The sequence below is a fragment of the Watersipora subatra genome, chromosome 3 (genome assembly GCF_963576615.1).
Source record: "Watersipora subatra chromosome 3, tzWatSuba1.1, whole genome shotgun sequence".
NCBI classification, from domain to species: domain Eukaryota; kingdom Metazoa; phylum Bryozoa; class Gymnolaemata; order Cheilostomatida; family Watersiporidae; genus Watersipora; species Watersipora subatra.
In genome coordinates this window covers 72,963,835-72,978,383 of record NC_088710.1, presented here as the reverse complement: position 1 = coordinate 72,978,383, position 14,549 = coordinate 72,963,835, and the positions used below count along the sequence as shown (strand labels likewise).

The window sequence follows — 14,549 nt, the reverse complement described above, 5'->3', positions numbered from 1 at the left end:
GTTCATCCATATTTCATTAACATACCTTAGACCTCAGGCTTTTTATGATAGAGGAATTGGTCAATATGCAAGTGGAATTGCTCGCCTCTACAATCATCTTAAGAGTAGGCAGTGTAGTCGGGAGATTATGAGGATGTGGTGGTCTTATTATAATAGGTACACAACCGACATAGAGACAGCCGTAGAAAGCAGCGACGAGGTCTATGCTCGGCGGATAGACCAAAGCAACATGGTCTCCTACATTCCGCTTTCCTTTCTCAAGAATAAGAGTTGCAACACGTTCAGCGCGTCTGTGAAGTTGTGAGCAGGTGAGTGTAACAGGTGCCCCCTACAACAGGACAGCAGCACAACATGGGTGTGAAGACAGAGAACCAAATTCATGACTGAGTGGTATGATAGGTGCTCCACCTAATAGCCCAGAATGTATAACATTTTAATTTACCTTCCATGTGGCCAGGTTAGACAGGTTCATATTAAAGGACTTAGCGAGCAAAGTTACAGTTTCAACAATCTCATGACAAAAATATCAGGTGTAAACAATTCCCAAGTTAGGCAAATATAGCCAAGAATTCTTCTGTGCTAAAGTTATTTGTAGCAGCAACTAATAACTAAGCTTACAACAAACTACTAACAGATCATGTTTGCTAGTAATATGTGACAATTCCGATCGCACAAACTTGTCTCAAAAAAATGTTTTAAACAGAAATAGATACGCGAAGCATCTTGTCATTATTTTGTGCTCCCTTGTAAAGAATCCTATTGATCAATGCCATAGATGAGCAGAATATAGCGCAATACAGACTATTGGTATATATATATATGATGCTGATACAAACTCCAATTGTAATTTTCTCAAAACATTTGACTGCAAATATTGCATCCCCAAACCATTGTGTGTGCACATCTAGAATTAGCATTTTTAAAGTGCACGTCTTCTACAAGCAAATGATGAAACAAGTTTTGCGAAGAGATCACTTTAAATGTCCACTTGAACTTGCTTTAGCGGTTGAACGAGACAACTGTTGTATCTCTTCCTGCAAGTGTTGTATCTCTTCCTGCAAGTGTTGTTTCTCTTGTTGCAACTGTTGTTTCTCTTGTTGCAATACTACTACTACTTTGTCCTGACTCAATTTCTTCAACCAGAATATAAACTGCCCCAAAGCAATAAAACTAGACTGAGTGCGTGTGAGCCAATGAGATGCGTGAGCTCAAAGGCAGCTAAAGCAAGACACGCATACCTTGGCAGTGACAACTGTGAATATTTCATGCTCTGGCATGGAGTTAGCCCTCCACCTCAGGACCTCGGACAGAAACTGATGCTTCTTTGCCTGATCCTCCTCGTTATAGCTTGTTAACTCATGGCCTTGAGCATGAGCAAGACGGGCTCCCTGCACTATGCTGCCAACAAACATAGCTGAAGGACCGACGTCGGAAGGAGTGTCCTCTCTTGGCTAAGCGGAAAAACGCAAGAAACCTATTAAATTGGTAATCTATGCAATAAAACATAATAAATCAATATAAACCATAAAACTGAAAAAATGAAAATGTAACCAATAATGCTACAGTCAATGACATTCAAATGACTTGCTTGTACGGCTAGCAGAACACCGAGGCCATAATGAGTTGCACATAGAAGGCACACGATGGCAAAGTGTGATGCTAAACAAATGGTTGTGAGGTCTGAGAGACCAGCCCGAGCCATGTCTGGCATCAGTAAACGCAGAATGTTCTAGCAAAGACGTGTTACGGTAATGCTAGAGCTGACAATACGACGATTGTCATATTAGAAATGGCTTAAAGGCCTGATCGGCAGAGGTTTAGTGCATAGTTAGTAACCAGACTTGTTGTGAGGTAACTCAGCTTCAAATGTAAGGTGCTGCTGGCTGATGCAATCCAAAAAAGTACCCAAGCATGTGAAAGGTTAGATTATATTTGTGATCACAGAAAAACAAACGGACCACGCTAAGCAGAAAGAATCAATGACTGTCATTATCGAGTGTGGGATTAGAGCAATTTGCCAATTGGGCACCATCATGGCATACGATTGGGTTTTACATAACGTAGTAAATTTATAGATACGCTATCTTATAGCTTTTCAGCAGCTGGAAGAATAGGTGACAAGCATAATTTAAACAAGAAGAAAGATGAACTGTGGAGAAAATTGTAGTAGTTCTAGACCACATCTTTGTAGCGCATGAGAAGCTAGAAAGTTTACAAATGAAATAGTGTATCATTGCGCCATGACGATCTATTATTCAAACAAGTTTTTAATCGTCTAAATATTAACAAGCCTGGCCAACCTTGTCATACCCAAACATAGTATATATAAAGATAGCGAATAGCTTGGTGTTTGACTTACAGGCTCTGGTCGGAGTACCGACTTGGAGATATTGTAATCGTCGATCACCTAACAGAGCCAAAAAATAGATGACATGGCTGCAGCCAATCGCTATTATGCACACAACAACAAGGCATGCGGTAGTTCCGTATAGCTAAATTTATTTATATTGGAAAAAGCATTAAAAGTCAATGAAAAGCATCAGAAAATTTTACAATAGTTTTAAACATGGTTGTAAAAGCCTACAGCAGATTGCAGGCATATCATTGTTGTTATATAAATGTACACAAAGAAACCTCTTGCTATGAAATCGGTTGCCATAACAAAAAGGAATGGTGTGAACTGAGGATAACTAGACAGTAGCATGGAGCACAGCCCAAACAAGGTCTCCATTTGAAAGGCACAGATCCCGACCCTAACTAGCAATCAATACGGAAGGAAATCATAAGAACACAGACACATCAATTTCAATACTAACCTGAGGAAGATTTAGTACGCAAGTGTGAGGACACATGAGCACATTGGCTGGGTGTAAATTTCCCTCCTGCAGCTTCTTCATGGTCTCATGTATGTGTATGCCACCAAGGGCACTGCGGGGCAGATAGTTCGGAGGAACCAAAGCAAGGCAATATATGCCTACTTGGTGTATTGTGTCTACTGCCTGCAGGACCTTACTCATCCATTGAAAGCTCTGTCGGTCAAAAGAATTTTATCACAGAAATATTTGAAAATCTAAACAAAACTTTTAAACGAAACTAACTTGTTTTATGCGTTTTAAAATTCCTAATTGCGGCATAAAGCTCACGACCTTAAGAGATATTATAATAATATACAAAGGAAGGTGCTAATTGAGTTGATGTTGAAGCTTTCTATTTAATAGTAACTCACTTTATAACCTCGAGATCTGCGTAAAATAACCCTAAAATAAGTCCCAGTTAGCGAATGCAGTCATACATGCAGTTGTTTTTCTTGGTGATATGTGATAACAACTCCAATCATGTAAAGAATATGAACTTCATTGCAGCTCTTAGATGAGTAATCAAAGAGACCAGAATAGCAAACATAAGTTCATTTTGGCTTGTAGATTTCTTAGGTCTAACAAAATATCACTCGTTTCATGATTTTTAGAGCAATAATTACTTTAAGCTGATTTTTCCTGAAACCCAGAAACCTATCTTGGAACTGTTGCATCTTGTAAAGTTATTTTGTGATATGAAGATAATAATGGATCCAAAATAATGACCACATTGATATGGAGAATGAATAGGCAGTAGCAATGCGTGTTCAAATCAAAACTAATGTGTGTACAAACATTGCAGAGGTTAAGGTTAATTTGGTGAGCAACTGTTTGTATACTCAACGCAATTCGCAAAGCCTTTCCTATGATTCCCAGGAGTGATAATCGCTAAAATTCAATCTCCTTGTAGACCTGCATTGGCACAGGCCAATCACTGTACAGGACTCAATCACTCTACACTCACAACTTCGAATGGCAAAGGGCATTACACCTGTGTATTTATGCCCTCCAAAAGCAGAAAACACAAGTTTGCACGATACAAATTGCATGATCAGGTACAAGGGATGACTTAGTTAACAATAAATTATCCTGTTTTATCGAAATGGAGTTATCCTCACCTCCTCCTCAGAGCTGTCAGGCCTCTGCTCTGCCACTATACATATCCTTTCATCACATAGGACTGGTATAGAGAAGACTGCAATCCTGTAAAGCAGCAAGATACTCACATTATTCCTAGGCATATAGCCAGGGTGACTGTCATCGGCTCGGGTGCAATTTCTCATAAGTACAAATCATCATGGTGGAAGAACTAGAGCTTACCGTCCCCGATAGATAAACCTGTTAGGTTCTACAGCTAATACCGTGGCTATGATATCGTCCGTATTATGTCGTCTGTTGCTGACAGCCATTAGACCCTGCCTACTGCCGCAGATGAAGACTAGACCTCCCTGTAGTATATAGTATGTTGTACTGAGCTCAACTAAGATAGAGACAGACAGAGACAACTAGACATCTAAGCAATTTAAAACAACGCCATTTTGTTTTTGCTACTGAATGATTCCGTGTGTTTGCAAATATGTGGTTAGATGCGGTAGGAAAAATTTTGATACATAGTTCTGCTGACTGCTGCCCTAATGAGGAAGATTGATCGGTATATTATGCTCACTATGCATTTATATATGAGTATATAAATGTATATATATATACAACAAGTAACATTGATTATACCAAGGCGGATTCGTGCTACAATTTATTTTTAGCTTATACAGTCACCAAGCGCTAGAAACAGACTGAATTGTAAAGTGCAATTGTTCTATACGCAAATGTAATCAGTTGATGTTATTCTCCATGACTCAGTGCATAGCTTAACTAATGACTAGACTGATATCTTAATTCCCTTTATTTGTTTGGAGATCACAACTTCGACTCGATGAACTATAATTAATTTTTCATGTATGCATAGGTTGTATCTTTTAGAATACTGTACAATTTCTAATTGAATGCCATCTTTATTTGAACGCCACCTCCATGTGACCGCCACTATAGGAGTAGGGTTGAAGAGTAGAGAGTCATCCTTTAATTGAACGCCACCTCCATTTGGCTGCCACTTTGACATTTTTTGATCTTTACGAACCCATAATACCACGTGATCAGTAAAAAAGTGTCCACAAAATTGTACTAATAATGACTCGGTTACATCAAGAACAATAAATTCTTTTGTTGTTTCAGTTCGTATCGAAGTCCATTTTTCCACTCCAAAGCTTTCTGTTTTTTCATTAAAGCTTTGAAGGCAACACCATAAGAATAATTAATAACTGTATTAGGCTAATAATAGTTCCTTGTTTAATGTGGTCTTGATACTTTGAAGTATATATAAACAACCTTTACATTTTTGATGGTATATGAATGTAGCATTATTTGTAGCTATATTTGTAGCATTTGATAGAGTACTATTATAACTTAGAAATTTGCAAATTTAAAGCATATTAAGTGATAACATCCTTGCGACTATCCTTACTCAGCTTACAACGGCTCGACGCTCTTAACTCCTTTTCTATTCTCTTATCTCCTTTTTGGAGATTGCAACCACAAGTTGCAAACCACGCATTTAACCACTGAGCTATACAGCCCTTAGCTTTCTATCGCTCTTATCATTCACTGTATACGGTAAATAAGCACACGCTAAATATGTACTTTTGATTATTAACTAATATTACCTTTTGCATTTATTTTTTGAAATTGTTTAAAAACTAACTTTTTGCTGTCATTACCTAATTTTTTAATTTGTAATTTTTAAATTTGCCGTTTCAATTTCAAATGTGCCATTACACTTATATTTCTGGTTTTTCGTAAGGTTCGATTGCTAAATCGGTAAAGGCTAATACTTTTAACACGAACAATTGTATTATCTCGAGTAGGAATAGCCTCTACATTCTCTCCGTTCGGTCAGACAAAGTAGCAGACAAAGACAGTTCGATATCTCATTTTTGCGTTTGTACCAATATCGAAAGGTATCAGTATCGTCGTATTTAAAATTTTGATAGGTAGCTTCTGCTAGAACAGTAACCTTTTTTATACACATACTTCTATGCAAGAATTGTTATTATTAATTCAACATACTCCGGATTTTTATTTTGTTTTCTCAGTTCGTATTAATTGTATCATTACCGAATCATCATTTATCGTAATCGTAGCAAAACAGACTTGAATTAGCTATTACTTGCTAATTATTTCACATTTACATTTAAACACTTTTATAATTGTTTTATTTTTTTTAAATTTATTTGACCGGCACAAAACATTTTCCTCATGATATGAAGTTTGAAAGTTAGAATGCTAACTGTTAATATAATAAATTTTCTGTGCAAAGACTTTTATCACTCGCGCAACACCAAACATTCAACTAGTTGTTACATGTAGATATAAAATAAAAATTTGCCTTCAAATTTAGAATGAAATAAAAAATTGAAAGCTCCAACAAATTGCAAAGCAGGGCACAGGCTTTTAATATGACCACAGGTTAATTGCAAGCAATAGATATCTACTGGTAGAGATAATTCTTGGCTTCCAATGCATATTTATTTAGAGATCTACGACAAGTTGGAGGTAAGTTAGCAGATTTCTTGCATCTAAAAGGGATAATGTCACTGCCGGAAGGAGAGAGCAAAATATAGGCAACATTTGCTTCGCCCGTAACACGGTTAAATTCATCTTCCCAAAATTCTGATAAGCTATTTGGAAAATACAACGCCAGACTCTATTTGAATGCCACCTTTATTTGACTGTACCTACAGAGGAAGGGTTAAAAAATTGAGCGCCATGCCATTCAAATACAGGTTTTATGATAATTGGAATATAATTTGTATTTCTATAGTATTTTTCATTCTATGTCGAATTTTAAGTGTTTTTCTTTCAAGTGAAATTCTACTACATGTGTTTGATGAGTTTAGTTTGGGTTTTTTGTTAGGCATGTCGTTTTAAATTCTGTTTCACATAAGCACACATGTTTTTTTAGATTGGGTTGTTTTTTCAGTAACTTGCCTGGTACACTATACTGTTGTCTAAACAATTGTTCGGGTTGCTTGAATAGTGATTTTAGGTTGTGCTTTTTAAAAAATGTAGTTATTTATTTCTATTTTTCAAGAGCTGACTTTGCAGGCAGTTAATCAGTCATTTCTATAAAGGCCTGCTTCATGTTTCTGTTCTTTTATAAGTTCATGTAATATGAATGTATCGATTAAAATACATGACAGAGCTCCATCGAAGCTTTCTATCGGTATGTCAAAGATGGTTATGTTGTTTTTCTTGGTCGAGCGCTAGTTGCCATGTATCAGTAGTAATCTTTTAACTTGAGTTAGTAGATGATATTTGCTCTTGTGTTACGCCAGCCTGTACTAATCTAAAAATTGTATGCCAAAAATATGAGTAAATCTTGTTGACCCTTAAATTATGTTCAAATACAAACTACTTACTGGTCCGAGGAAGCCTATAAGGCCAGTCCTCACATAGTATTGAGGGCCCACCTGACTGCCCTGACTGTCTAACGGCTGTACCTACAGAAATAAAACAAGGTGATTTTTAAATCTAGAAGAAATCGCAGGATAGCCTTGTGACTGTTAATACGGACAAGTACCAAGCCAACAAGAATTGTAAAATATGACAAAAGGTTTGGCTCATACATACTCGAAATGCGTGATTAGAAAAGCCTTTAAGGCCCCAATAATAGCTCCCAGTATAGTTGGCGGAGAGGCAGAGCTCACCAACTTCATCAGTCTTACAAAGTTGAGGATCCCCTTCTATTTTCACAACCACCATGTTGGCTAAAAAGTAACCATAGCAATGCAGCACACCTGTCAGCTTTCTACAAGCTCCATTTGAATTTATAGAATGACCATGAACAGCCTAGTATTAATTATGAAAAAAGTGAATAATAGGCTTGTGAGACTCACCTCCTGGTAATACTTGCCCACAATCTTGCAGTGTTAAGGACATGAGGCTATTCTCATCTTCTACTCGCACTACACCATAGCTAAGACCTTGCATGGAAAGAACACCACGGCCTGTCTGGTTGCCACCCTTCCTTCCAGGCCTATAGGGGAACCCAAAAGAAACTGTTAATAACAATGTCTGCATTAGTAGACATACATGTACAGTTGCATACGACAAGTAAAAGGAGACGCTCAAACATGCCAATCATACAAGGAGTTGAATCAATAGTGTACTAGGAATTGGACCAATAATATACTACGAATTGGACCAATAGAATACTATGAGTTGAACCTATAACATACAAAGAGTTGGACCAATAGTATACTAGGATTTGGATTAATAGTACACAAGGAGTTGAACCATTAGTATGCTAGGAATTTGACTAAGAGCATACAAGGAGTTGAACCAATAGTATACTAGGAATTTGATCAATAGTATGCAAGGAATTGTAGCTCCCATTATAAATACAAGGCTATTAGCTCTAAATATAAATTTAAGGTTGCTTAAAAATGTTCAATCAATACTGATTATCGTAATCTAAAATAGATAACTTTATATATTGACATTATATATCTGGATATAAAAATCTACTGCTTGTTCAAATAACCCGAAACACAGTACAGCCAGCTAAGAATTTACTTGGCAATGACCTAAAATACAGTGCAGCCAGAAAATGTTTTATAATATATTTAAGGAATAAGCAGGTGCCATCCAACCTTTGCTTTAGAGAATCCGCAAAGAATTGCACTATAACATCCCATAATGTCCCCCAAGCCTAACAGCTAATCAGGACAACTAAACAATCTTGTTTTTAAGCATGACGTCATATATGAAAGGAAATAATAAAAAGGATCAAGGTATGATTGCAAGCAAGAACAATTTCAAGTATATATAAATAGACAGTAGTAATGCCAAGCATTGTGTCAAGGGTCTCATCTATCTTCTATCTATATATGAATCTCAAAGTTTGTCATCGTCTATCATCATCTGTCTTTATCTGTTCAGATGTCTGCCTGTCCAGTTAAAGCTATTAAAATCTTGGAATGAAAAGCTCGATTCGTGCTGGATTTGGACTCACGGAGATTGCAACCGCAGGTTTCTAATCACACATTTAACCACTGAGCTACACAGTCCTTAAAAAATCTATTGCTCTTATTATATAACGTATACCATTTTCTAAATTGCACACGCTAAATAACGCATTAATTGATACATTGCACCCACGCGTTACGATGGCCCTGTTATAACATATTTGTCGCCTAACTCTATGAAACACGATGCTTTTTTGTCCTCGCCATACTAGAACAATTTTTTTTACGGTCATACGATATCAACAATAATTTCTCTAGAAATTAAAATTTGGAGGTTGTTGTACCGATTACGACGAAATAACAAAAATGTCGATATGCTATTTTGCAACTCAGTTCTCAGTTCAGCTTTATCCGTTATGGTAAAAACGGATTCGCAAACAAGTGATAAAAATTTAGTTCAATGTTTGAAGTTTACTTAAATACATGCTAAAACTTCCTTCAAGCATGTGTTTAGTAAGCTACATTAATTTAAGTTAAATTCTGCGCTTATGTTACACGTATGTCTCGAAGGTAAGAACTCTGCACGTAGTACGTTGTAATGTTACATTTTATTGCAGATCATAACCACAAAATGCACTACAGTTATTGTAGGTAACTATAGTTACGAAGGTTAACATATTGTTTTGTTACTATTTTTTAATGATGATGACTTTGATGACTTTTACCAGGAAGTGATTGCATTAGATGATTACTATGGGTTTCTATACTGCTCTATATGTCTACACAATATTTTCGCCTTATGGTGCCAACGCTGAAACGAACTAAAATCCTATAATTATATACCAAGTACTTTTTCATTGTAATCGTAGCAAAACAGACTATATTTAGCCATTACTTGCTAATGATTTCACATTTACATTGAAACACCTTTATAGTTTTAATTTTCTTCCTCTAATTTTTTTCAACAAAACACTTCCTTCATGATATGAAAGTTAAAAGTTACAGTTGTTTGAAAACTTTCAGTTGTTTTCTGTTTTCTCCTAATTCATTTGAACTGCACAAAAACACTTTTCTCCTGATATGAAGTTTAAAAAGTTAGAATGGTAAAGGTTGTATATTTTAAACAAAAATAAATTTTATGTCCAAAGACTTTTTTATGACCCGGGTAACAGGAGGCATTCACCTAATCGGAACATACAATGGCAAAGCTAAATGCGAACAGAAAAAGAGATATTTAAGGGTGTTGTTAGTGTGGTTAAGGGTGTATTGATTACAGTACTGGATAAAGCCTGGTGAATAGACCAAAGACTGCAAATTTGGTGCCAAAAGACGTAATAGCTTTGGTTTGCAAATAGTTTAAAATTGTATCATGTTTAGTTAGCAGTAGGAGTAAATGTGATGACATAATGACTAGCTTATGATGTCTAGCATGACCTGTTTATATTCTTTATATTGCATCAATAACCTGCTAAGCGATGCAATGAGATGATGCAATGAAGTGCTGCATGGTGCATTATTTCCGGTAGTTTTTCAGAGCGCTTGCGTATTTTATGTGTGCATAGAATGTCCATCAATTATATGTATGATTACTTTAGAATAGATGAGAAACATATTAGGCTTTCATGGTTGCCATTTATCAGCATTTAAAATAGATTTAAAATATTTAATAAATTTAAAATATTGGTAATTGGCAAGAGAAGGATCCAACTCGAGCATTCTCAATTGATTGGACAATTACCGCTGAACAAGCACATACATGTATTTTTTATTGCGCTAAGTACTGATGACAGATATTGACAAGTATATCAGGAGCGCTGAGCATTCATCCTGTAGAGTTTGCATGTATATCAGCTATGTTCATGTCATCACTTTTTCAACTTATTGTGAGGATAAAATGGAGATATAGGTAAAATAAAATGTAGAAATATGTCGGCTACAGTAGAAATATTTTACTAATACTTTGCAAGGAAAAATGCGAAACACTGCACTGAGCAGGTGGGGTGAGAACACCAGCTGGTTGGTGAGAACCAGCTGGTTGGCTAAAGCTGGTCTGTCATGGTGCAGCTAGTCTCCTGTGTAAAATATGAGTAAAGCATACTGGAGTGAAAGACAGGAGAGGAAGGCAAGAGGAGAAGGCAAAGTGTAAAGTGGACAAAACACGAAAAGAAACAAGTCAGTGACTATAGCTATGGCTGGGACTGTTACTACGTGATACTCACTGGCTTCGAGACCTGCAATAGTATTGCATATGACCACCATATGACCACCACATGACCACCACATGACCACCACATGACCACCACATGACCAGTATATGACCGGCATATGACCAGCAGACCACAAGAGAATGCAGAGTTAAAATCAAACGAATGAAATCAAACACTCAATCACCTTCACTCATGAATGTGCCAGCACGGGATACATCAAAGACATTTGCTAACACCAGAATCATGTAGGCCACTTCAAGATTCTTATTTATAGTACTAATGCTACGACTAAAACAAGTGGCTAGATGCCTTTAATTCAAATGAGCAGGCTTCATCCAGCCACATCTGGATAGAATTCTAGGTACTGCTTTTGAATGGTTAAACGTCGCGCCACTCCTCACGTTACCAAACTAGTAAGCATCAAATCAAAACGCAGGATATTTCAAAAGAACAGAAAGTTTCCTATTATTCAAAACTCCCCAGAGCGGACATTGCGATAAAACATACCTTCGCAAGGAGACTGTAAGGGCTTCGGCACTGCTCGCGCAGGGACAGACCGCCTCCGACTCTAGCCCTTTGCTCTGAAATACCGTGACAAAAGAGTCGCACGTCGTTAGTGACCCTGCAAATACACAAAGATGCCAAGTAGATGAGACAACTGAAGGAATGGTTGTCCAATAGTATGACGTCAAAAGTGAGACCCTGAAGTGCTGAGTTAGGAGAAGTAGGGTTACACAGCTAGGAAGAATGGGTTGCTGCTCATCAGGTTAAATTGGCTGACGCTGCAGCTAAGATCAGACTTTATGACAAGCGATAGGAAAAACGTTGAGTGTTTTATTTAGAACTACAATGTTTAGCAAAATTACAACAAATCTCATAAAGTACGAGAAATAGATCCAAACAAACACATGCAAATATTAGACTGAGTTTCAAAGTTGATACAAAGCTATATTAAGCTGGTCGACTGATTGAATGTCAGCCAGAAGTGTAAATGAACAGAGGTAAAGAATTCACGTACAGGGGTTAGCACCGTCAGCAACTAGCAGGAGCCTTAGAGATTTAAGATCTATATCCTTGTGGTCTTTCTTTGCCAGCATCCCCCAATGCATGTCTCTCGATTTGACTATTCCAACAGCAGCTGCAAGCAACAATCATGTGACAGTCAAAGTAGCAAGATCGGAGCGAATGACCAGACAGTTCAGGCAATCTAAATAATCAATGATTCATTGGAGTTATTTATCCCTGACACTCTTAACATTTCATTGGTATTGTCTATCCCTGATACTATTAACAGTCCATTAGGGTTGTCTTTCCCTGATACTGTTAACAGCTTATTAAGGTTGAACATCTTTGTCACTGTTTACCGTATATTGAAGTTGTCTATCCTTAAACTGTTAACATTCTGTTGCAGTTGTCTATTCCTGATACTGTTAACAGGTCATCGGGTTGACTATTCTTAACATTGTTAATATTCTAATGTAGCTGTTTATCCCTATAGCAGTTAGCAGTTTTTGGGGATTGTCCATCCCTGTCACATTGAACAGCCTAATGCATGAACCTTTCAACCATTTTTCTAGTTTACAAGCCTAGAACATAAACCAATACCATGACAGTAGCAAAGCCAATGTTACTATATTGTGTAAGTTACAGTTAGACATGGTCTCCAGCGCTAAGTTATCCGTGAAACATAAGTAGGCTTCCCTGGCGATCGTAGATTACTTCAACCTTCGTTTAAATTATGACAGTGTGCTTTTAGTAATGCTCATCACGTCCTGTGATTACCTGAACGAGCCATAAATACATTAACTGAAATAGCAGTAGGAAGAGCTTACCATTGTTTCTAGTGGCTAGTTTTAGCCAGGAGGCTGGATCAGTTTTCATGAGAGAATAGGGGACAAATATAACATGCATTCCATTGAACACACTCTACAAGCATAAAGATGAACATAAAGGTGATGGCTTGATGATAGCTTGAAGCAGTAGCAAAATAGGCGGCCATTTCCCCTGTAAGCAATAAAGAAACTCTAGGTAACATACATGTAGTACAATAGAATTGATGAATGTTTCATTGACAAATAATACTAATTTATTCGTGCCATTTGGATTAATAAGATAATTTTAAAAAATATATTATGTATCTTTAAATTATGATAACAATAATAATAATAATATTTCCAGAACATCCACTAGTCAAAATACATGTATATTGATTGGCTATAAAAAATATGAAGATCCAATAAGCGTGTTAAGGAGAGTGGAAGTGAACACACATGGACAATTTACTCTTACCGATAGGATGCCGTGCCAAAGACCCATCTCCCTCCGAAAGTCAAGCACACATACCATGACCTCCCCTAAAAGAAAGAATAGATATGTAGGACTAGGAATAAGCTGCTCACTAAAAAAGCTGTGGACTGACAACTCCGACTAAGAAGCAGTGCACTAAAGTAAGATGTGACCATGGCTAGCAAAGAAATGCGTGTGTGTATGTGTCCATGTATTCAATAGCCATGCGTTGAGCGGATAAGGTCTGTGTGTTTTTGTCATATCCTTGACTAGCGCAACAAGTCAGGAAGGCCTTCATACTGAGGATGGAAATTTTGGTGATTTAAAGGTTAGGCAGATCTCAATATGAAAACTGTTGGGAATGTTCAAAAGAACATCAGTCCAAAGGAAGACAAAGGAGGGCCACAGCATCAAACATATGTTTTCAAAGAGCTGTCCTATCTGCTCCCTTCGTCTCTGATGCTAAAGCGATGCCTATATTCGCTGGGATAGGAATTTAATAGTAGATTGTTAATTGTTAGACATTAATGCAACATCATATAAAGTAATTGTGTTAAGCAAGAAACAATAATATTATATATGCAGTACTTGCTAGCGTCTATCAATGCCATGGGAATAGAGAAAATTACTGATGTGATGAGCAAGGCCAGGGTTAGCCAATGAGTTATCAACTTATATACTGCTGAAACATTCTTAATACTTAGCTATTATACAAATGGAACAAGAGAGATCATAGTTAATAGATTTCAATTGAGAGGAAACGAAGCTACAGTTGGTTACAAATGGTGGTCTAAACAGAATGAACGCTGGATTGAAGGAATATTAAGGCCATCACCACTGACCTACATGTACTGACCAAATAGTGCAAGTAATGAGGAAAAGGAGCTAAAGAGGAGTGCATATGAGGCACGACTGGATGAGAAAGGCTATGGCTAAAGCAACAGAGCCTGGCTTACCTTCTGTGTAACAGCAAGCTTGAGTTAGAGTCCGGCAGTGACTGATCATGGCCAGGTTAGATATGGTGACCCCCATGACACTACCATCCTTCGCTGTCGTGTACTGTAAACATATGGAGTGTCGTGAATAGTTGGAGGGACACTGATTAGACACAGCCTGCATTAGCACCTACACTGCTAACATTCTTGCAGGACGAACATTAGCAAGCCTACTCTTTCTCACCA

General features: G+C 37.2%; 1 protein-coding gene across 2 annotated transcripts in view; it reads right to left on the bottom strand.

Annotated features, from left to right (window-relative positions):
- Positions 1 to 14,549, bottom strand: part of LOC137392270 (disco-interacting protein 2 homolog C-like) — a 57,529-nt gene that overhangs the window by 5,105 nt on the left and 37,875 nt on the right. The window contains exons 13-27 of one of the 2 annotated variants that reach the window (XM_068078937.1): positions 14,325 to 14,427; positions 13,372 to 13,436; positions 12,915 to 13,008; positions 12,101 to 12,220; positions 11,590 to 11,704; positions 11,095 to 11,106; positions 7,805 to 7,944; positions 7,539 to 7,675; positions 7,328 to 7,408; positions 4,176 to 4,303; positions 3,974 to 4,058; positions 2,817 to 3,029; positions 2,360 to 2,407; positions 1,239 to 1,451; positions 26 to 328 (exon numbers count right to left, since the gene is read on the bottom strand). In XM_068078937.1, coding sequence (XP_067935038.1) covers positions 26 to 328; positions 1,239 to 1,451; positions 2,360 to 2,407; positions 2,817 to 3,029; positions 3,974 to 4,058; positions 4,176 to 4,303; positions 7,328 to 7,408; positions 7,539 to 7,675; positions 7,805 to 7,944; positions 11,095 to 11,106; positions 11,590 to 11,704; positions 12,101 to 12,220; positions 12,915 to 13,008; positions 13,372 to 13,436; positions 14,325 to 14,427 — 1,857 coding nt within the window. The remainder of the gene's footprint in view (positions 1 to 25; positions 329 to 1,238; positions 1,452 to 2,359; positions 2,408 to 2,816; positions 3,030 to 3,973; positions 4,059 to 4,175; positions 4,304 to 7,327; positions 7,409 to 7,538; positions 7,676 to 7,804; positions 7,945 to 11,094; positions 11,107 to 11,589; positions 11,705 to 12,100; positions 12,221 to 12,914; positions 13,009 to 13,371; positions 13,437 to 14,324; positions 14,428 to 14,549) is intronic. The other variant, XM_068078938.1, reaches the window with a different exon arrangement.